General features: G+C 41.5%; 2 protein-coding genes across 10 annotated transcripts in view; one reads left to right on the top strand and one right to left on the bottom strand.

The window, feature by feature from the left end:
- The window catches only part of Cnot6 (CCR4-NOT transcription complex, subunit 6), a 52,275-nt gene extending 41,480 nt beyond the window's left edge, over positions 1-10,795 (top strand). For 7 of the 9 annotated variants that reach the window (XM_063268576.1, XM_063268577.1, XM_063268575.1 and 4 more), the window contains 5 exons: positions 707-861; positions 1,585-1,739; positions 2,867-3,097; positions 4,720-4,922; positions 6,852-10,795. In XM_063268576.1, the coding sequence (XP_063124646.1) occupies positions 707-861; positions 1,585-1,739; positions 2,867-3,097; positions 4,720-4,922; positions 6,852-7,064 (957 nt within the window). In that variant the 3' untranslated portion in view covers positions 7,065-10,795. The remainder of the gene's footprint in view (positions 1-706; positions 862-1,584; positions 1,740-2,866; positions 3,098-4,719; positions 4,923-6,851) is intronic. The other 2 variants (NR_172026.1, NM_001393878.1) reach the window with 2 other exon arrangements.
- Positions 10,796-20,213: 9,418 nt separating this feature from the next.
- Scgb3a1 (secretoglobin, family 3A, member 1) lies at positions 20,214-21,521 on the bottom strand. Its single transcript, NM_001013180.1, is given in 3 exon segments — positions 20,214-20,241; positions 20,593-20,828; positions 21,455-21,521. Coding segments are annotated over 3 exon segments (315 nt in total). The 5' UTR covers positions 21,510-21,521; the 3' UTR covers positions 20,214-20,217.
- Between the last annotated feature and the right edge of the window lie 1,342 nt (positions 21,522-22,863).

The raw sequence follows: 22,863 nt of genomic DNA, 5'->3' as shown, positions 1-22,863 counted from the left end.
TGGGTGGTAAAGTTACTGAAATTGTGCCATTATCTGGATATATTCTTACTTTACCAGTACTGTTAATAGAAAAATTATGGTGAAGTAGAAAACAATTGGACTGTCTGCACTGTAACCTAGGCTTTTTAGCCCAAATCTTACAATAATTAATACAGTTTTGGTCAGTTTGCTTTCTTTTTCTGGGTCTAGAATTACAATCTGTGACAACCACAATTCCTTCTTGTATGGTTCTTGTTCCAGCAACAAGACCTATATTTAGGTCTTGTTCTAAGACCTAAATATACATGTGTGGGTGTATATATCTTTTACTTTTTAAAAAAAATTATTTATTTTTATTTTATGCATACGAGAACACTGTAGCTGTCTTCAGACTCATCAGAAGAGGGCATCAGATTCCGTTACAGATGGTTGTGAGCCACCATGTGGTTGCTGGGAATTGAACTCAGGACCTCTGGAACAGGTGCTCTAAACTTCTGAGCCATCTCTCCAGTTCTATGTCTTTCATTTTACTTCTAAACTATAAAGAACTAGTATTAGCAACTGGTACAATAAAGTCTTCTGATTGGTTTTAGATAAATTACATTTTGAAGATACTCTTTGATCTGTAACTTGGTCTGTTGACAAATATTTCCGGCTGTACATATGGGGTTAATGTGTAGGGCAGGTCTGTATCTTTGAAGTAACTTTGCTGGTTATGATTTTTCAGGAAGTTGAAACAGAGCAGTATTACAGTTTTTTTCTGGTAGAACTGAAAGAACGTGGCTATAATGGATTCTTTAGTCCTAAGTCTCGAGCTAGGACTATGTCTGAACAGGAAAGAAAGCATGTTGATGGCTGTGCAATATTCTTCAAGACTGAAAAGTAAGCCTATCTCATTTTTTTAAAAATAGGATAGTGTCCTCAATATTTGCTGGGTGGAGCAGAGGATGTAGCAATTAATTGGTAAATAAGAGAATGAAGTGCCATATTATTATTGAAGAAAACAGAACTATTTAAAATTAAAGGGTCTTGTCTTTGTTTGAAATAACTTGTTTTGAGGACATATTGAGATCACTGCTGTTTCTTTGGGTGGTTTACTACAGATTTAATTTTGCTGCTAATTGAAATATTTTGCAAGTAACCTTCCCTCTTGGAAAACTATATTTTGGAAAATAATGATTTAAAAATTATGAGTTGAAATATCAGCAGTGATGTTAAAGATGACCACTACACTGTACTGAGAAGTAAAGGTGTTTCCAGGTCTTACCTATAAGTCAGAAATAAACGGAAAGGAACTCTGAGGTCTGGGAGTGTACATCATTGTTTGAAGTGTGGAAACATACATCAGTGTTTCGCATCTGGTGATATACACTAGTGTTAGAGAATTTGCCTAATATGCATCCTGAGTTTGATCTCAGTAACACAAAACAAGCCAAGTTAGACTGGAAATAACCTTAAGTGAATTTGGGGAGCTTGGCACTGTGGTGGATTTTCCACTCTATGACTGAAGTGATTTTTGTATCTGGTTATAAGGTTTTCGAGGAAGGCTTTTCCCTCAGAGCTAATGGACTGCATTTCTGATCCCATGTTTATGCTTTGTTTCAGATTTACTTTGGTTCAGAAACACACGGTTGAATTTAATCAGCTAGCAATGGCGAATTCAGAAGGGTCTGAAGCTATGTTGAACAGAGTCATGACAAAGGATAACATTGGAGTTGCCGTACTGCTAGAACTTCGAAAGGAATTGATTGAAATGTCATGTGAGTGATGGCTTCACTGCCTGTAAAATTGACATTCCTATCTTCCCAAATTTAATAGTTTGGAGTAGATACCTTCAAAACAGAAATCTCAGTATATGTTTAGTAGTCTGGTCCAACACCTGAAGAAATTCAGTGAGTATTTGTCTATTGTAAAATGTCATACATCGTTTTCTCTATCACAGTGCTAAAGATGAGAGAAACGTTGCCCTCAAAATTTACAACCTCGGAAAGGCATAAAGAAAAATAGATGTTTTAATAGTAATTGAAACAATTGCTCAGGGATAAGAATTCAGTATGTTCCCTTGATTTCTTGTCAGCAGGGGTGTTTGGTAAAGCTAACTTTTTTTTTGGTTCTTTTTTTTTTTTTCCGGAGCTGGGGACCGAACCCAGGGCCTTGCGCTTCCTAGGTAAGCGCTCTACCACTGAGCTAAATCCCCAGCCCCGGTAAAGCTAACTTTTTATAAGTTGATCTTCCTGACTGACTTAGAGTTTGGGAAGGAAAAGGATTATATATAATGGCTTAGATGCCGAGAACTGAAGCTTCCATTACTGAAGTTGGTACGAACTATGATGTTCCTCTAAGAAGTGAAGAATATTTTTGATAAAGCCTCTTGGAGCCTCATGTCCAGTCTATTGAGAGAATGTGGAACTATTCTCCTTGTGTTAGGTGCAGATCTGAATTCTTTGCTATTCTTTGTTGTGGAATTTGTGATATTTAATGTAAAGATAAAATCTAGTGACTGAGGATCATGTCTCAGTGCTAGTATTTGTAGAGTATGCACAAGGTCTGTGCTCACTTTCCAGTTCCTGAGGAAATAAAAAGGCCAAAGAATTAAAAACTGCTGAAAAGTGCATAGCTAAGAGAATTTAGATTTAACATGATGACTTGATTTAGTGCATCTAACAATGGCTGACATGGCTGCCTCTGTCCAGGTAGGCTGTAGTGCTGGAGTACCAAAAAGATCTAGAAATCCAGTCCTTAGCTGTATTGTATGTCAGGTTCACTGATTGGTGGGAAATCACTAGGTACATTAGATTCTCTTCTGAAATTTCAGTTGTTTTTAGATGCTGTAATAAGCTATTACTAATGAGCACATTTTGTCTGTTGTATTTTTTATCTAATATAGCTGGAAAACCACATCTGGGAACAGAAAAACAACTTATTCTTGTGGCTAATGCTCATATGCATTGGGACCCTGAATACTCAGACGTGAAGTTGGTGCAAACTATGATGTTCCTTTCAGAAGTGAAGAATATTATTGATAAAGCCTCTCGGAGCCTCAAATCCAGTGTATTGGGAGAATGTGGAACTATTCCACTTGTGTTATGTGCAGATCTGAATTCTTTGCCAGACTCTGGTGAGAAAAGTAATGTTTTATATGGAATACAGCTAGTTTTTTATTTATAATGTTTTTTTTAAACCTAATATGCATGTGCATGTCAAGGTTTTCATAAGGATCAAAGAACAACTTTGTGCAGTTGATCCTCCCTGTCTACACTCTGCGTTTTGAAGGTAGAACTCAGGTCATCAGGCTTTAGGACAAGCACCTTCACTGCTGAGCCATCTCACCAGCTCTGCAATGTAGTGGGGGGAGGTTTTTTGTTTTTATAATTCAGAATTAAGTATAAAGGGAATTTCATTTTGTAGTGGCAGCTGCGTACAGGTTTTATAGTTTTTTTTTTTTAATAGGATAGGCAGAGGGGAAGAGCCCGATTTTAAGTAGTGTTATAGAAACCTGTGGACGCCATGCGATGATAAGTGTTGCTCATTCAGTCTGTGATCTCCCTTCCCTGCTTCTTCACGCCACCTCTTTTCTTTTCTTTTTTTTCTTTTCTCCTTTTTCTTTTTCTTTTGAGGCTGGATTTTAGACTCAGGAAATCTTCCTAAATAGGTATAACCACAGGACACATGTCACCATACCCCCAAGCTCCAAATCTTCTTTCTTCTGGTGACTTTCATTAAAAAGTACAAAGTACATCTTAGATAGAAGTTAAGACCTTTTATCATACAGATATGAACTTATCTTTTTTGTTTTATATGATAAGGCAAAAGAGAGCAAAATTCTTGTTTTTTTTTTTTTTTTGTCCTAAAGCAGGGCTCCGAAAGCCTGGTTTTGTTAAATACATCTTATGGCTGGCACAGAGAATAAACCAGGTCCCTTTTAGTAGCAAATTAGTTCACTGTGCTCCAGCTCTTTGTTCTTGCTCTCATCTAACAATGTGTGTATGTAACATGTGTGATACAGCGTGACTGCATATAATGCAGTGCTGTGTTGATAGTTGACAAATATGAGAATACATTATTACTGTGGCAAACAGATAGAGCCCTGAGGAAGAAACTTAAAATTTGTTTTCAGGGGCAACAAAAGGTGCCTGAGATCTCTAGACCCTTCACCCTGTACCATCATTAAGTCATCAGGCTGTCTGGGAAGCCTTGCTGCTGAAGAGATGAGCTTCTCTGACAGCTCCACATGCTGCTCAACCCTCTGGTTGCAGATATTGGAGGGAACAGGGATGTTTTTTAACAGCACTGCAGGGAAATGTCTGCTCATGTTAGGTACTTTAATAAAAGTTAAAATATATTTGTAGAACCTACTTTATGAGTAAGAATTTAAGAAAATAATGAAGTTGCCCTCTTACTTGATGAGACATTCTGTTCCACCGTTTGGTGAGGTGGTGACACATAAAACCCAAAAACAGGTTGTGTAGGCCTGTGGGTGGTAGAGGACACGAGGAAACGCGTACTATTTTGATTGTGATGTTCTTGCTTAAGTCTGAAGTTAAGTAGGAATATTCTAGCTATCTGCTTTATGGAAGGATTTGGAAAGATATCTACTTGATGATTTTAAGCATACTCAAATGTAAAATATTTGGGTGTTATAATTTCATAAGGATGAATTTGGGCAAATCATGACAAATTAAGAATTTTGTTTTCTGTGTAGTTTACTTGACAAATATAAGTACATTTCTGTTTGTTTAGGTGTTGTAGAGTATTTGAGCACTGGTGGGGTAGAAACAAATCATAAAGACTTTAAGGAACTGAGATACAATGAAAGTCTTACAAACTTCAGCTGCAATGGGAAGAATGGGATGACCAATGGAAGAATCACACATGGTTTCAAGTTAAAGAGTGCCTATGAGAATGGCCTGATGCCTTACACGAATTACACATTTGATTTCAAGGTACGCTTTCAAACCTCATTTTTACCAGCTTGTCCTGTAACTTCTTAAGTCTTAAATACCAGTGTGTGCTCTGACTGGAACTGAGCAGTCTTAACTTGGCAGCAATGTTCATTGATCTATGGACAAGCACGGGATTGGTGTCAGTCTTTGTAGATAACCTAGCAGAATAGTTTCCAGAGTGAAGTCAGGTGAAATGTGGCAGTAAGGCAGTTATTGGTTATTCTTTGCCCTTGTGACATTTAAATACTGGTCACTAAAAGCGAGACACTGTAGTGTGTTCTTTGCCATCAGGTGAAGGGAGCCATCCTTCTGTCACACTGTAACTGGAACACCTTTGAATGCCAAAGTGGGGTTTATGTTAGCCATTTTAAATGTGTGTGTGTGTGGGGGTATGTATGGGAGGGTGTGCTCATGTTGCCACAGTGCTTGTATTCATGTCAGAGGGCAGCTTGGAGTTGGTTCTCTCCATTATATGGTCCCCTAGGATTGAACTTAGGTTGTCAGACTTAGTGACAAGTGCCTTTACCCACTGAGCCATCTTGCTATCCTTACAGAAGTACTTTTTTGTGTTTTGTAGGGAATTGAATCCAGGGTCTTATGTCTCCTAGGCAAGTGTTCTTAAGCTTGTCCCTAGTCTTGGTCTCTAAAGTATATTGTATACTGTATTACGCTGTTACTGTATTAGACAGTTAATAGCTTGCAGCATGGATACCTTTTCTCAATAATTATCATTTTTATATGGGTGATGGTTTAGATTTTCAGGCAGGTTGGTTAATGGGAAGACAAGGGTAGTAACCACAAAGTAGAGAAGAAATTATTGTTTTGTTCTTTTGTAACTAAGATAGGAAGAAAACACTTGAATATGCTTTAGTGTCCTTAACCAAGAACACATGAGAAAGGAGGTGAAGTTAATGGAGGAAAGCCCCCAAATCAGCAGATTCATTTTTGTGTACTGTGTTACCTAGTAGTGCTGAGTGTACACAGAATGGACGTAGCCCTGCACTTTGGCAACTCTGATGCAGTAGGAAAGGATCTTGTTTTTGTTTGAGACAGGGTCACACTACATAGACCACATTTGCCTCAAATCCTTACTCCTCTTATCTTCCTAAGTGATGGCATTACAAGTGTGTAGCACCACACTTAGCTTAAAAAAAGCAAACCTTGTGTCAGATAGCCTCCTGTTACTGAAACAAAATGCTTGCTACTTTTTTTAAAGTTTTATTTTGGCCTTTTTTTTTTTTTTTTAATAAGGCTGTTGTACATAATCAAGTTGTGCTATAGCTGTGGACCTCCATATTGGGAAAGAGTATCATAGTGAGAGCATTTGACAGAGCAAATTGCTCACCTTAGTTGCCAGTAAGAAGAAAAAAAAAAAAAAAACAGAAAAAGGAAGAGGAGAGTTGGGGGTCCCATAATCCTATTCACGTGTGAGTTTCTAGTGACCTGAAGACCTCCCCGAAGACTTTTGGCACCTCCCAGGGGCACTGCCAGGGCCCCAAGCCTTCAACATCCGGACCTTTGAGGGGCATTTAATACAATTTAAATGAGTATGTCCTTACACTTGAGGGTGTGCATTAGCAAGGGAGGAGCCCAGTGTTGGAGGTTATTAAGGGGTGACTGCAGGACTTAGGAGGGTTTGATGCTTGGTAAGGAGTTAGCCAGGTGGCAAGAAGAACATGGGAACTTGTAGGCCATTAGGACAGAGCTTATCTAGCCAGGGCTGGTTGATTTTGCAGAATTCGACTTTGGCAGGGTTGTTTGTTTAATGTTTTTCCTGTGTAGGGCTGGAGGTTGCTCATACTGTCGTTCCTTCAAGCTAGCAAATTGCTTTTGTTTACCAAATAAGATGTCTAAGGCTCTATCTTAAAAACGTTTGGTGTTTCGGTGTTTTCTTCCGTGGAGCTTACCATTCTCATTGCTGTTTTTCAGGGTATAATTGACTACATCTTCTATTCTAAACCTCAGCTGAATACTTTAGCCATCCTGGGACCTCTGGACCACCATTGGCTAGTTGAGAATAACATCAGCGGCTGCCCACATCCACTTATTCCCTCCGACCACTTCTCACTTTTTGCACAATTGGAGCTCTTACTGCCTTTCCTGCCCCAAGTTAATGGCATTCACCTTCCTGGCAGGAGGTAGTCATGTACTTTCAGAGGACCTCAGATTTACTTGTAAACTCGTGAAAATCTAAATATAGGGGAGTGAGGTATGGCCACTAGGGATTTTTCTCAATGATCATTTGGATTTTCAGTCTGGTTATTTGATAAAGGATATAGTATGAAAGCCAGGTGCTAGCAACAGACAGATTCTGAGCCCAGTGTACTTCATATACTGCTAGACAGGGACTGGTGTGTTTACACCTATCTTTTAATTTGTTACAAATAATTTTCCTGTTTCTTCTCTCCAATGTGTATTGTCATGCCTTGAAATAGGAAGATGTGTGAACAGTGTGTGTTTGCACAGAAGTCCACAGCACTGTTCTCTGAGGCCAGTAGTAACATCAGAGACCGTTCTTCCAGACTTTACTCCTTTTTTTTTTCAGACTTGTTTGTAAAATGTAGAATTTGAATTTAGCCTTTATGATTGTATATGATCCACAGAAGACCTGATTTATGAAGTTTTCTACTAAAAAAAAGCAAAATCGAAAACAGTTGTATTGTAAACTAAGGCTAATTTTTTTTAACCTGTGTCCTGTGTTCTGAAGGCCAGCTGGTAACAAAGTTGCATCAGACTTTCTCTGCAGTGATTTGCACTGTTAGGGTTTTGTTAGCCCTTTTATACTACTTTATTTTTAAATTGAAAACATTACTCTTTAAATGTAAGTTTGCTTAGACCTTGGGATATTTTCTTGGACCAGAGGCAACTTATGTATGAATTCCTGGATTTCTATGGAAACTTTGTACCAGGACAGATAAGCTGATGTGTAGGCATTTAATGGACTGAATATGACAGTTGACATATGTACATTCTGCTATTTTTAAGTCTTTCACTTTTTATGTTAAAAAATTACAGCTGCTTAGGTACAGCTTCTAAGTCGTCCTTTCTGAGACATTTCTGTTCTGTCTCCACTGTGCCTGCCTAGATTTGTCCTCACCGAGCACTGCCTGTGCATGCAGAGAAAATCTGTGCATCTTTTATATTTTTAAAAACTAACATTTGTGAGAATTTTATGGAAATGCTTTTGTATGAGCTGTGGCTTTTCCTCGTTGTAAAGCGCTGGATAGCACATTCTGGAACATGTTCCTGGGTCCTGGGTCTTTGCTCCCCAGACCCAAGCACTGCTTCTTGGTGTCATTGCGTCCAGAGTGCCACTATCATGTGTATTCCTTATTCTCTTAATGTTTTTTAAAAAAATCATTCCTTTTTTTAAGAAGAGTAATTTTCTGTTTATGAAGCAGTATAAATTAGACGCATTTTCAAAACAGTTACCCTAAGACAATTGTTTGGATCATTTTTAAAGTGACTAAGGAATTTTAGTATGTCAACCAAGATAAAAGTTATACTGTACCCTATATTTTGCCCATAGTGCCATTAGTAGATTAGAGATTAAAGTCACTTTTAACTTTACAAAGTTAACTTGTATATGTTCTGTTCTCGGTCGTTAGTTCTCTCAAAATCAAATGAATTCAGAGGGAACTTGTCTGGCTGCTTTTGTTTCAACTGCAGGCAGTGGAGCAGAAGGACGCCGCGTGGCACTAAAGTGAACTGTTGCGTGTTAACAGTTTTATACAGAGACTGAGCCATTTTGGATGACTCAAAATTTTATGAGAAGACATTTAATTGCTTATGCTGTTTTTAAGAGGAAATAAAATTACATACTGTTTAAATAAATGAATTTTTTTCTTTTTAAAAAATTCTCTAGAAGGTCTTGATCTTGAATCTGTCTTGGACCTTGTTTTTTCTTTAAGGTTTTTTGTTTTGTTTGTTTAATCTTAATTGTAATGTTGGGTTTGTTTGTTGTGGGTTTTTACTTTGTTTAAGTTGTGCTGGCACCAAACGCACCCAGTTTGTAATCAGCAGGTTGGTGTAGAACCAGTACATAACTTCTAATGGCTTTTTGTCCTGTCTTTCCCCCACCCCCTTGTCTCTGTCTCTGTCTCTTTCTTGTAAAGTGTGAATATAAGATGTGTTGACTCGATTTTCGTAAACACTGTGTTGGTAGTGTGCATCATGACAATTTCCAGTGAAGGTGAACTGGAGCTGGTTGGACTGATGGGACTGAGGAATCCACTTTTCCTGTGACCTGCTTAGAGAAGCACAGGTCCAGAGAGTGTGGTGTGAGGAGTGGGGAGGAGCACTTACTCATTTTTGCATTTGTTAGTGGAAGACGTATTCCTTTCATGGATGCTGGAACTAGAGTGCACTTGTTAGATGCTAAAGGTTTGAGCTTTACAGAGAACATTCATCTGTATTTGTAACTGTCTACACTATATTTGAATCTGGGGGCAGCATAGTGAGATATAATTAATTGCCTGTTATGTCTTGAAAGTACTTGTTTTGCCTCTTTTAGGCGTACTGCATTCTGTGGGTCAGTTTGAACATCCCCACCTGGGTTAGATAGTGGTGAGTTGAACGGAGAGTGTAGATTTACAAGTATAATCTTCAAAAGAAAAATATTTTGAATCTATTGAGAATAAATGTTCACACCAAAATAGACTGATACTTTGTTAAGCAAGGTTTTATGTTTTAAATGCTTTGTGTCCAAAATAATTTCCAAGAACCTATACTTCTTAAAATGCATAAAACTAGTCTGTTTTCATAATGTAGATTATTTTGAAAGATACAGATTTTTGAAAAATTCTGTAATAAATATATGTAATGTTTTGCTATAATGTAATTTCAGTGTTCTTGATGATAAATACATCTTAGGAGTGTTTTACAGAATGTTTGGAATATGTTTCCCTTTCTAAAGATGCAGATTGGAGGCACTCAAATCTTTGTAAATCTTATGAAGTACAGTTTACAGTATTGGTGGTAATTATTTATGCTTTGAGAATTTAAATAATGTTCGTTGAAATTAATTTATGGCATAGTATAAACTGAAGTTCTAGAAGTAAATTGTTGATTGCAGCTTTAATAATCCCAGAACATAGGCATCTCCAAAAATTTCGTTTTTGTTTGTACTTTGATTTGATTTGGTGTCAACTAGGAAAATTCATTTCATATTAGCACTTTGAAACCTAAAGACATAATTAAATTGGGTAGAATGCACTTCTAAATCTTTAAATTATAATTGAAACCTCTAAGATTCCATTTTCCCATAATAGCACTCATGGTTTAGAGTTCCACTTTTTCACTATTTAAACTGACTCTGAAGTTTGGTGGTCATGTCATATGTAGGCCAAAGCCAACCCAGGCAAGACAATTAGAGGAGTTTGTCTTCCGAGAGTCAGCCATAATATCCAGGACCACAGGTGTTGCAGATAATTTAGAGAACATAAGCAGGTGTCTCCAACCACAAGCAGTATTTTAAGATGTTCGCTTTGTTCCTTTTGGTTACATAAATTTTAAAAACTGGTATGTTGATGTAGTGTCTAAAGTAGAGTAGTCTTTATTCACAGTACATTATATGGTGTAATGCACTGGACTAACTCTTGTTTACCATTCGTGTAACAAAACCCAGCACACTTTCTGCACTAAGCTCAAGAACGTCATATCTGCCTAGGCAGCTCTTTGATAAGGGTGATGAGAAACTGAATTTACACCATGTGGACTGGTGGTAACAAGGGCTTTTACTGTTCTTTTCAGTGGGATTCTTCTTGGTCAAATTGTAACTAGCTAGTATTATATTTATATACAGGGTCTCTTTTCCTTACCGATGTATTTTCCTACTCATAGCCAACCAATAAATTCAATATCTGTTTCAAATATTTTAAAAGTGTAGTTTGTGCAGCTGTAGCACGGAGGCTTCCAAACAGGTATCGGTCAGAGTCCTCTGGGACAGTTACAGTTCACCCTTGGGGCGAAGGTGAGTGGGATCAGAGACATGGTACAGTGGAATGGTGTGAACACCTTTCCTCGTTGACTGTCATTCTATAACATTCATCTTTGCCAAAGTTCAATTTTGTATTTAGGTTCTGGGTGGTTCTTTTACATTTTAGGGTTTTTTGTTACCATATACCTATAAAAACAGGCTCATGTTATGGAAGGACATTGGCATATATTTTAAATAAATGATTTTAAATATGGTAGCAAATATTGTGTTGAGGTTATAATTATTTCCATATTCAGGAGGCTGAGGCAGAAGGATCGTGGCTTCCAGTCATCCCTCTTAAAAGGAGAGGGAGGAATGACTACTGTATGCACGCTGAAAAAAATGTTTTAAAAAATGTAGAGAGAATGATGTTAGGTTCTTAGAGTAAACACACATCATATAAACCCGAGTCTAAAATTCGTCATAAGCAAGTAAGTGTAAAAGCTAAGTATAGTTTGTAAATTCTAACTCGTGTTTTTTTGAGGGAATAGTATCTAAAATATGAGCTGGAAATGTATTTTCAGCTTTTAGGTAGCGGTGTTAATGTATATTGAAAAATCCCCTTTTTGAGTTTAAATTTATGATGATTCGCAGTTAGAGACAGTTACTATAGAGATTAAAGAGATCCTGTGATCTGCCTCTGCCTCCCCTCCTAAGTACTGGGATTAAAGGTGAACTCTGCCACTCCTGGTAGAAACAGTTCTAATCTCACATGTATTTAGAAGAAAATATGTTGAAAAAGCCAGCTCATACTAGAATTTTTGGCAGATTTTGGGGCCTCTTTGTAAGTACATTAGTCCCCAATCAGGTTCTAAGTTCTTAGAAGGAATGTAACTTGCAAGTCTCTCTGTACCTGGGAAACGGGCCGACTGCTGGGTAATGGTGCTGTCAAAGCCCTTTCTCCAGACTCCTGAGCACCTTTACCACTTCTAATCATAGGAACAAGGAGATGGCAGTGTTCTTGTTTTCTTTGAATTGCAAACTTAAACCACTATACCCCATAGTTGTTAAATTTACATTGGAGCTGTCAGGACAAACCTTTTTCTGTCCACTATGACCTGTGGCAACTTCAGTAACTTGTCACTATTCTCCAGCCTGCCATCACTGCTGGCCAATTGAGCCCAGACCTCTGGGCTCAGACTCAGCGAACAGGAGTTGGGAGAGCTCTTGGGATGTTGATACACCTTGATGAATGGGGGCTAAGGCAACTTTGTTGTTGCATTGATGAACAGTCATTTTGAATTGCAGTATTATGCTTAGTGGAGAGATTTACAGGAATCATCTCTGCCTTGTTTGTCGTCATAACCTAATGTAGTAAGTGCCACATGTATACGAAGGAGCAACTGCTTGCATGGGTCAAGAGGTGACTTTGTGGCTATGTTTTGAAGGACTGAGAATTCATTTCGCAGAGGAACAAAAGAATTTGTTTTAAAAGCCTTCATGGACTGTCTATGACTGTTGGGTGAATTTGGCATATGATGTGGTCCAAGCTCATGGAGCACCTGAAGCACATGGGAAGTTTGAACTTTGTTTTATGAGTGGTGTAAAAAGCCATATGAGGAATTGAATGGGGCATAGTGGACCACTGTACCTACCTGGACTTCAGCTTTTCTCAGATCTCCTTTCACAAGATGGAAGCTTAGTTGGGTGGGATCTTGTCCCAGAAGTCAACACTCCTTTAATTCCATTTAATATTGTTCATCTGGTTATCTCCTTGAACACAGAATTTAGCTGCAGTCCACTTCCAGTGCCCCTTTACTCCTTGATTTATTTTTTTTCCAAAGAAATCTGGAAATACTGCTGTAAGCAGCACTTTGGAGGAGAGATGGAAATAATGAGACCAATTAGTTAACAACTGCTAGCTTCAGGATGGCTCACGTGAAAGGTGAGCAGGAAGTGTCCATGGCACATGTGAGCATAGAGAAGGGGGGTGGGTGGGGGGCCTTTAAGGAAAAAGTAACCCTTGACACAATCAAAGCAATCCAAGAATTTTAAATGAGTTTCTTCGAGGAATTAGCTCTGTGCCTCAGCCACCCACAGCTTTTAATGACTTGAAACCTGGCTCTGTGACAGATCACCATGAAATAGCTTTTGTTATTTATGAAGCTTGACTTTTAAATTTTTTTCTTTTAAAGATTTTATTGTATATGACTACGCTGTAGCTGTCTTCAGACACACTAGAAGAGGGCATTGGATCCCATTACAGATGGTTGTGAGCCACAGTGTGGTTGCTGGGAATTGAACTCAGGACCTCTGGAAGAGCAGCCAGTGCTCTTAACTGCTGAGCCATCTCTCCAGCCCCTAAAAAAGATTCCTTGATATAAAAAGTTGTGCATGTTTATGGTAGCACTTCCTGACGGGTGCTGGGATTGAAACTCAAGTCTGAAAGAGGGGCAAGTGCTGTGAACTGCTGGGCCATCTGTGGCTCTGGCCCCCAGGGCTCATCTTTTTTTTTTTTTTTTAATTAACTTGAGTATTTCTTATATACATTTCAAGTGTTATTCCCTTTCCTGGTATCCGGGCAAACATCCCCCTCCCCCCTCCCCTTCCTTATGGGTATTCCCCTCCCAACCCTCCCCCCATTGCCGCCCTCCCCCCACCAGTCTAGTTCACTGGGGGTTCAGTCTTAGCAGGACCCAGGGCTCATCTTTATAGGACACTGCATGTGCAAGGAAGGGAGCTGCCATGTTGCTTATTTGTGTTATATGCAAGCGTCTCATTAGTCTGCAGATGGCAAGGGAACAATGAGTATAGCTCAGTAGTTCCTATGTATGTATTGCCCCCCTTTAAATTTACAAATGTGGGGAAATTAGAATTGGTTTTAATACAGAACTTGGATGTGCAGAGTTATTACCATATCAAGACTAGTGAAAACTGGGTGTGTCACAAAAAACTGCATGAAGACAGTTTGCTATAGCAGAGGAAAAAAACCTTTGTTGTATAAAAGGGTAGGATTAAAGGCACGAACAGTATCAATATTTGCCCCAGAAATGCATATTATAACATTTCACTGGTCAAGAAATAGATGGTGCCAGGCAGTGGTGCCTTTAATCTCAGCACTCCCTGGAAGGCAGAGGCAGGTGGATCTTTGAATTCAAGGCCAGCCTGGTCTACAGAGTGAGTTCTAGGGCTACACAGAGAACCCTGTCATGGAAAAAACAAAAAGAAGCATCCATGAGGCCAAAATGTCAAACGAGAAGCTTAAAAGAAAAAAAAAAATCACACTTCTGGGTCAACCAGCTTTTATAAAGGGGCTCATACTGCACTAGGGAAAATGGCATGTTGGGTGGGAAGTGATTTGATAGGGAAATTATTGTGGCAAAGTTATGAGAAGACCGACTGACTGTCTTATGAAAGTGCAAGCTTTGCAGTTGGCCCCGAGCACAAGACTTGCCTGGTGCCACAGAAGGTCAGCTGATTGAAGGGCTGGAGAGATGGCTCAGCAATAAGGACCCTTGCCAAGGACCTGGGTTTAATTCCCAGCATCCACATGGTAGTTTTAAACTACCTGTCATTCCAGTTCCAGGGAGACCAAAGCTCTCCAAGGACATTCATAATGTCCTTGACAATAAGCAGATGAAAACTGTCACATAACCACATTGTAAGTGGTTACACCAACCAGACAATACAGCCTTAAATCCTTACCAGAAACTAAGGCATTGTTTGTAATGATCACGTCAGATTACAGAGCTCTGAAGTCAACGATGAGAAATTGGGTAACGGAGCAATCATAGTGGAACACTCAAGTGCTGGGCTGCCAATGGCCAGCACCACCAGATAGTGCACAGCATAGGAAGACTGTCAGAACCAAAATGGGACAGGATATAAGGAAGAAAATCAGTGCTGTAACTCAGCTAGATCTAATAAACGAGGGAGACAGGAATAGAGTGCTTGTCTTCTCAACTACACATGGGATAGTTTGAACTCATACAAAAGTGAATCTAGTTAGTGACATGAAGTTGGAGAATTCAAAAGTAAGTGGAAGTTAACACCAGAAAAGCCAGTGGATAAAAGAAAAGCCAGGGGCTGGGGATTTAGCTCAGTGGTAGAGCGCTTACCTAGGAAGCTCAAGGCCCTGGGTTCGGTCCCCAGCTCTGAAAAAAAGAACCAAAAAGAAAAAGAAAAGAAAAGCCAAAGCAAAATTCTCTGAAATGAATTAAAAAAAAAAAAAAAAAACATTCAAGCAGGGAACACAGAACAATGCAGAGAGGGAAGTTACAATGCAAAGACATTAAAGAGGGAAATGACCTAATGCCAGGGCAAGCCAAAGCAGGAAGTAGGAAGAAATGAGTAAAACAGAAGTATGGATGAAGAATAGAAATCAGAAAGCTTAAAATTACGTATGCTGGGACTTTAGAGAGATGAGCAAAATTCATGAGTATACAGGTTGGCAGAAGAGAAAAAAAGTCGTTATTAAATTTAGATACTAAAAGGACATTACTACCAACCTCAGGAAAACAGGAATATTGAGGAATGTCGCATACCATCTCAAAAAAGGGATAGAGAAACTTAAAATCTGAGTAGATTTATAACAAGTAGTGGGGAATGCAAAGTAAACTCTGGAAAGAAGAGCTCGGGCCTGGGTGGTTTCACAGGAAATTCCAACAGACTTTTAAATAGTCTGAAAATTCAATTCTTTAAGTGTTTTTAAAGTTGTGTGTGTGTGTGTGTGTGTGTGTGTGTGTGTGTGTGTGTGTGTGTGAAAACTTCTTGCCCCACTTATAAATTCAGTATTATCACCCTGATACCCAAGCAAATGAAGCAGGCTGGAGAGGTGACTCAGTAAATATGAGCATGTACTACTCTTGCAGAGGACCCAAACTCAGTTCCCAGCGCTAACATCAAGCGAGTCACCTACTGTAACTCTAGGGGCATCCAACACTTCTGGCATCGGAGAACTCTTCTGACTGTATACACAAACAGTACAGTTAAAAATACAGACAGCTCAATGGTTAAGAGCATTGCCTGCTCCTGGAAGACCTGGATTCTGTTCCCAACACCAATTTGGTAGCTGACAGCTGGCTGTTAACTCCAGTTCTAGCAGGAGATCCAACACGTGTCCCTTTAAGTCACCAGGCACTACACGTGTGGTCCAGTCAACACTTCAATATAAATCAAAAGGAAAACATACTAATATTCTTCAAAAACAAAAGTTCTAGAGTTTTAGCTTGTGCTAAATGTTGTCTTCCTGTGATATTAATAGCCATGGATAACGTTCCTACAACTAAGCTAGGCATGGTAGAGCAGCCTTTAATCCTGGCATTTGGGAAGCAGAGGCAGGTGTGTCTCTGAGTTCAAAGCCAGCGTGGTCTAAATGAGTCCCAGACCTGTCAAGGCTACAATCCTGTCTTAAATCCTACATCTAGCTTTTGTTTAAAACAAAACAAACAAACGAACAAACACCCAAACCTGTAGTATTCCTTTGCTTAATGTTTTGTGAGAACGTATCCCTCATCAAACAGTTGCCCTGTGTTGGATCAGAAAGGCAAGGCACATTCTTGATTATTTCCTTCATCCACTTTCAGAATAATATTGGTTTCCCTGCATTCTTTGATGAAAGGTTATCTACTAAGCCATCTATGGTTGCGGGAAAATACTAAAAAATGGCACCAGCTGGGTGTTCTCATCTCCACAGACTCTCTGGCCTGGAACTCCCGAATTCTCTCCTTCCGACTCGATATGTTCCCACGGCTAGTTGCTGCCACATCAGCCACACACATTCAAATTCTGTGCCCTGTCACCGGACCTTTCTCTGGAAGTTGAGTCACCCCGGGAAGGAAAACAACACAAACTTAGTTTAGAATCAACAGGTAACTCAATCGCTGGGTGCAACTACCAACGTTCTAATTAGCCATACTAAATTAAATCCTCCGGTGGCAGATCCCCCAGGGATCTAACCGGGGGGGGGCCTCTAGTTCATCACATCTTGTACTCCAAAATCTGTCCAAAAACCCCATCTCTTTTCTCCTCTGCCCTACCCCTCCGACCTGGAAGTCACGCCTACTCACCCAGTAATTGGTCCCCTGAAATCTTTATTCATCAAGGGAAGGTCCTTGCCACAATTTATTGCTCAAGATCAAGAACATGGATTTATATACACGCCGGATAAGGTTTGCTGATTTCAGCTGTTACTATTAACGTTCAAAAATAACCCGATCTATGGCCTGTGTATCTTTGAGGTGGTCCTGGTAGTCACTGGTAATTTCCTATCTGGTATGAAAGATTGTTGTCTTTTATGTTTCCTACACGAGGGCTGTACTTAACTAGTCATTTAAAGATTTATGCTTCTTAAAGTAGGTAGTTACATATGGAGGCCAAAACTGTATAATACAGGAAGGATTGCTTTTAGCCACTGTCATTTCTGAGTTCTGGATTTCAGAGGACAGAAGTGAGAATTTCCCCCAAAGATAAAATATGTCCATGGTGTTTTTAAAGGAAAATGTTCCCTGTGGTCTTGGACATTGGAAAGCTTGGTCCTTGGTTTGTGGAGCTGTTTGGGGAGGCTTAGAAGGTGTGACCTTGTTAGAAGAGGTGTGCCACTGGGAACCGGCTTTGACCTTTCGAAGACCCATGCTATTCCCACTTCGTAGTCTCTCTGCTTGTGCGGCCCTTCAAGATGTGAGCTCACAGCTTCTCCAGCTGTCATGTTGGCTGCTTGTGTCTCACTGCTCCATCATTTAAGCCCTCAGAACTGTAAGCCAAATAAATAAACCCTTCTCTAGGTTGGCTTGGTCGTGGTGTTTTATCACAGTAATGGAAAAATTAACTATGTTGTGTTGATAGTTATACTTCGATTTTCATTTGAACCACAAGGTTTTTATACTTAAAATCAACAGTCTTTTTTTTTTTTTTTTGGTTCTTTTTTTCGGAGCTGGGGACCGAACCCAGGGCCTTGCGCTTCCTAGGTAAGCGCTCTACCACTGAGCTAAATCCCCAGCCCCTAAAATCAACAGTCTTAAGTCAGTACCTCCCTTTAACTTGGCCAGAACAACTTGGGTTTTTTTAATATTTATTTATTTATTTTATGTATAAGTACACTATAACTGTCTTCAGACACACCAGAAGAGGTCATCAGATCTCATTACAGATGGTTGTGAGCCATCATGTGGTTGCTGGGATTTGAACTCAGGACCTCGGGAAGAGCAGTCAGTGCTCTTAACCATTGAGCCATCTCTCCAGCCCATCATAACTTGGGTTTTAATGACACTAAACTGACTCTTTTAAGAAGTAAAGATCCTTCCACCCCCAGCAGTGCTGGGATCCAATGCCTTGTGCATGCTGGGTCAGTCCTCTACCACTGAGCTGTATGCCCAGCTCCTAGTTACTCATCTAACTTAGAATGTGCCACAGATGGCCTAGGGATAGCAATGCCATCGCCAAGAACAGTGTATTGTCATTTAGGCAGCTCTTGTCCTTGGGGTGCACCCTCTTCCTCCGAAGGATGTAGAGTTAAACTGCCATGTTTATCTGTGATACGGATTACTGCCGTTGTGGCTATCCTCAAACAAAATTAGATTTACTCCTTATTGATGTCACGTTTTAGAGGGTTGTCTTTTTTAAAAAGTATTTATTTGGCTTTAGTAGTAGTCTCAATGGTTACAATGGCAAATTAACAAAATACGATTTATTTAAGGAAATAAAACTTTTTAGTTCTTTCTCCTTGTTTTTTAGTAGGTCTCTGTTTTAGCCTGCCATTGGATATTTTTTATTTATATTTCAAATTTTATTCCCTTTCCCAGTTTTTCATCCATAAGCCCCCTTCCTCTCCCCCTCCCCTTCTTCTATAAGGGTGTTCCTCCCACAACCTCCCTTCCCGGCCTCCCTGCCCTTACATTCCCCTACACTGGGGGGCCCAGCCTTGGCAGGACCAAGGGCTTCTCCTCCCATTTTTAAAATAGAGACACCTTCCTTAACAAATAGAACCCGTCTTGTTATACGTTCAAAAGAAAAACATAAGGGAAAAGGAGAAAGATGAAATTCAGGTGCCAGACTGGAGATGACCCCTGTGTGAATGAGGAGCCATCCTCTAGAACTCTGCACACACGCTGGAGTTGACAATTCCGTGGTGGTGTGAGAAAAATTAAGGGATTAGTATTGGGTGGAGGGGAAGCTGGGTAGTAATGGATCACTAATTCCTTATGTGATTCATGGGAGTGTGAAGAAGATCCTGGTGATGTGGAGACCCTTCAGATTTGTTCCCTCTTGAAGCCATGAGCCCAAGTCTTTATGACCTACCCCAGAGAGCTGGTGACACAGAAATAAACCCACATCAACTTCCTCTGGGTCAGAGTTGTAACCTCGTAGTTCTTTGAGGGTGGTTCCCAGGAGCAAACTCAGCTGGGTGTGTCAGTTGCCAAAATTCTCGTGAGCTACGGAAGGGACACTGTGAAGGGGAAACTGGGTGACATGCGGTGGCATCTAATACACCCACCCCTTTGCACTCTCCTCACTTCTCAAATAATGGATTTGGGGATCTGCCTCCTAATCAGACCAGGATTATGCTGGTCTCATTTCCTCAGGAATCTACAAGAGCTGGTCCAGGGCTTCAGCTGAATCCTGAAGTCTCTTCTAAACATTTCTTACCCACTGTCATGGGGGGGAGCCACCAGTTTAAGAAGGGTAGCAGCGCTGGCTCAGACTGGGCTCTTTTATTTGATACAAGCCCTCCCACTCCCCATCCAGTGAGCTTCTGTAGTGAACAGTGTTTCTGTGGTAACATAGGGTATGTTCTCAGACAATCTACAGAGTTTGGGCATGTTATTGTTAACAAGAAGTTATCCAGGGACATGTCAGGGTGTCCCCGCCCACTTCACCAGAGTTGGAAAACAAGTCATCTATGTGTGTTTGTGACTATTCAGACTAGCGTCTTCCACAAAGATCCATACCCCTTGGCGATCATATTGAAAATGAAACAAACCTTACCTGAATCCAGGTGACTTTTCCCTCTCCTTCTACTCTAGTTTGTGAACTTATCACCTCCCCAAATTGGAAAATTCAAATCCCTGGTGATTTTTATAATAGAAATAGAAAAATGAAAAATCCCAGCCCTATGTTTAAGTGTAAAGGATTTAAGCAGCTCCAGTTTCCCCTTTTTCCAACCCTCAACCCTCTATACACACACACACACACACACACACACACACACACGTATGATGTTTTCTGGCTTCCTATAGGGATTGGCTTTGAGGCAAGAAGACATCAACTGCAGAGCTGCCCTGGGTGTGTTTATTAAGGTAGAGAGGAAAGGCACGAGTGGGAGGGTTTCTAGCTCTTGTTGAAGAATAACATCTTGTCAGGCAGAATTTTCCCAGGTTCACCTCAACCGAACGTTGTCAGGGCCCCCTGGAAAAGAGAGGCCAAGCTTGAGATGCTCTTCACTGCTACCAAGGACTGCTGAGGAGAGGACATGGGCACCTTAGATTACTCAACACAGGAAGGCATAGAAAGGAGCTGGTTCTGGAGAGAGTCCTTGTAAAGCCCATAGGGAGGGGCCCTAGGACAAATGTCATGGCCTGCTGGCAGCCACTTGTGAAAGGTAAACCTCGAAGAACTCCTTGGACTCTTCCAATTTTAGTTAGGATATGGGTTGCTGGAGCATATCAGGAAGCAAGGACTCTCTACGATGTTGAAGGTGGCTGGGGAGGGGTACCCACCCAGGGAGGAATAGCCATGCAAGGAAGATGCCCATGTTACCAGCAGTGACTTCACAGCTCCTACAGCCTCAGGGCCCAGCTCGGTGACGCACTTCCTGGAACCATCTATGAGAGGATCCAATGGGATGCCCAGGCTGGCCAGGATGAACCTCAGGATGGCCAAGTGGCTTAATGGTAGGCTAGGCACAGCCCCTGCCACAGCCTCTGCAGCTGGAGCAAGGGCAGCCACGGGTTCTACCACAGGCTTGGCCAGTGACTCCACGAAGAAAGCAACGCCTACCAACACAAAACAGAGAACCTAGGTCTTCTCAAGGATTCTGAAGACACAACTCCTCCAGGGAGGGCACTCAAGCGAGACTTCACAGCCACCTACTTACTTCCTGATTGGTGGCTGCCCTGTGTCAAGGGAGAACGCCAGCAGAAGTTAGGAAAGGTCGCCACATAGTGGGCCCAGGGAGGAGATGGCTACAGAGAGAGCCGTAGGAGATGGGTAAGGTTTTTAGAGCTGGGGACGTTCATACTGTGCCTTGCTGACTGAGGGGGCATTAACCAGGTTGAGAACAGATGGGATAAGTGGTGTCAATCCAGGGCTGGCCCTTGAATAAGCCATCGGGCTGGTGGGTGAAGCGAAGAAGCTGGAGGTGGGTAGGTATATGAGAGGCAGCTGGAAGGCTCAGGTGGGGCTGACAGCAGAAGCTTTGAAGGTCATGGAAAACACAGAGGAAAGCCTCCAAGGATAAGAAGAGGAGCATCTGGGTTCCCCTGCAGACAAGTCTGCTAGAAGAGCTACCATCAACAACCGTGAGGGCGATAAGGTAAAAACCCGCTGGAGCAGTGGCCAGGATAGAGCAGGTACCAATGGCAGGTCCTCCGTAGGAGATGCTAAACCTGGAGGAACTCACCAGAGTCGCTGAGCAGAGCCACACAGAACACTAGAAAGATGGCGGTGAGCTTCATGGTGGAATGAGACTCGGAAGATGCTCCTGGGACCTAAGACACACCTCCTGAAGCCTGGCCCGGATGGCTTCATATATCCAGGAGTGGAACCTCACCCTCCTGGGAAACGTGTTGTTTGCTCAGCTAATAGGCCGAACTGCAGCCAACTTCCTCCTCTCGTCAGTGGACCCTGGGAGGATTGCACATCCCACATCCCACCTCGGTGCTGGCGATTTCCTCTTGGCAGGGTCTCCTGAACTCAAGTGCTAGGCCTTTTCTTCCAGGAACCAAGGTCCTTTGTCTCCATAGGGCCCACCCAGGCCTACACCTAGATTCTGTGGTGACTGACCCCACCTCAACATTATCACGGAACAGGCCAGGGGCCCACGGTTCGGTGGGAACAGGCTCCCCATGGGCGATTAGGCAGGTTCTGGGGCTGGAAGTCTGAAGAGCACAGTGTGAATCGGCAGGTGCCACGGACCCCAAATCTCTCAGTGAGCTATTGGTCTCTGGCCCCAGACTATGGAAAATGTCCCACCATGACAGTCTTCCCAGCTCCTGTTGGTCTGGGAGCACCCATGTATTTGAGCCGGAAAGGAATGCCTAATAGTCTGGCGGGGCAACTGGGTCTCTCTCTTGGCTACATCTTGGACCTGGGACATCTTTTCTGTCTTTGAAATCACCCTCAAAGGCAGCAGATGAGCTCGGTACACTTCAGAGTTTCTCTAGAAGCCCTTTCTCGTCCACCACCTGCAGAAGTCTAGCAGAGAATGAAGTACTGATACCCTTCCGTTAGGCTTGTTAGCGGGGAGATCTGACTCCCAGCATTTTAGAATGCTTTGTGAGCAGCAGATGAGCAAACCTTGATTTTTCTAGCTAGAAGGAAAGGGTCTCCAGCGGCCCCTGGGCTGCTGTGAAGGTTTACAGTGGCAGCTCCCACCTGTTTCCAGCCTGTGACTTGCGACCATGCTGACGTTGCCTCTGCCCATTCCGTCCATCTTTTCCTTATTGCTTTATCTGGGAAGTGTTTGTTAGTCACGTGGAAGTAATTTCAGTTTGTGAGGTGTGTGCACCTCCTTTTAATGGGTTTCTGGAAGGAACGCTACTTGTGAGGCAGGCAGCATGGAGACCATTTGTGAGGATATAGAGGGCGCCGCTTCCACACCCAGAAGACTCCGAGCCTCTTCCTCTGAAGGGCACATCTGTGAAGTGGATGCTGCTCTGATCAACCACCTTCCTGAAAAGCCACGCCCAGCTGGCCTGATAACGGTGTTCATTTTCTGTGATAACTGTAGTGTAACCCACCCTGCTGCTGCTGCTGCTGCTTCCTCCTCCTCCTCCCCCTTCTTCCTCTTCCTCTTCTTCCTCTTCCTCT

The sequence above is a fragment of the Rattus norvegicus genome, chromosome 10 (genome assembly GCF_036323735.1).
Source record: "Rattus norvegicus strain BN/NHsdMcwi chromosome 10, GRCr8, whole genome shotgun sequence".
NCBI lineage: Eukaryota > Metazoa > Chordata > Mammalia > Rodentia > Muridae > Rattus > Rattus norvegicus.
The sequence above is the reverse complement of the archived record's forward strand: the minus strand, read 5'-3'. Positions and strand labels throughout refer to the sequence as shown.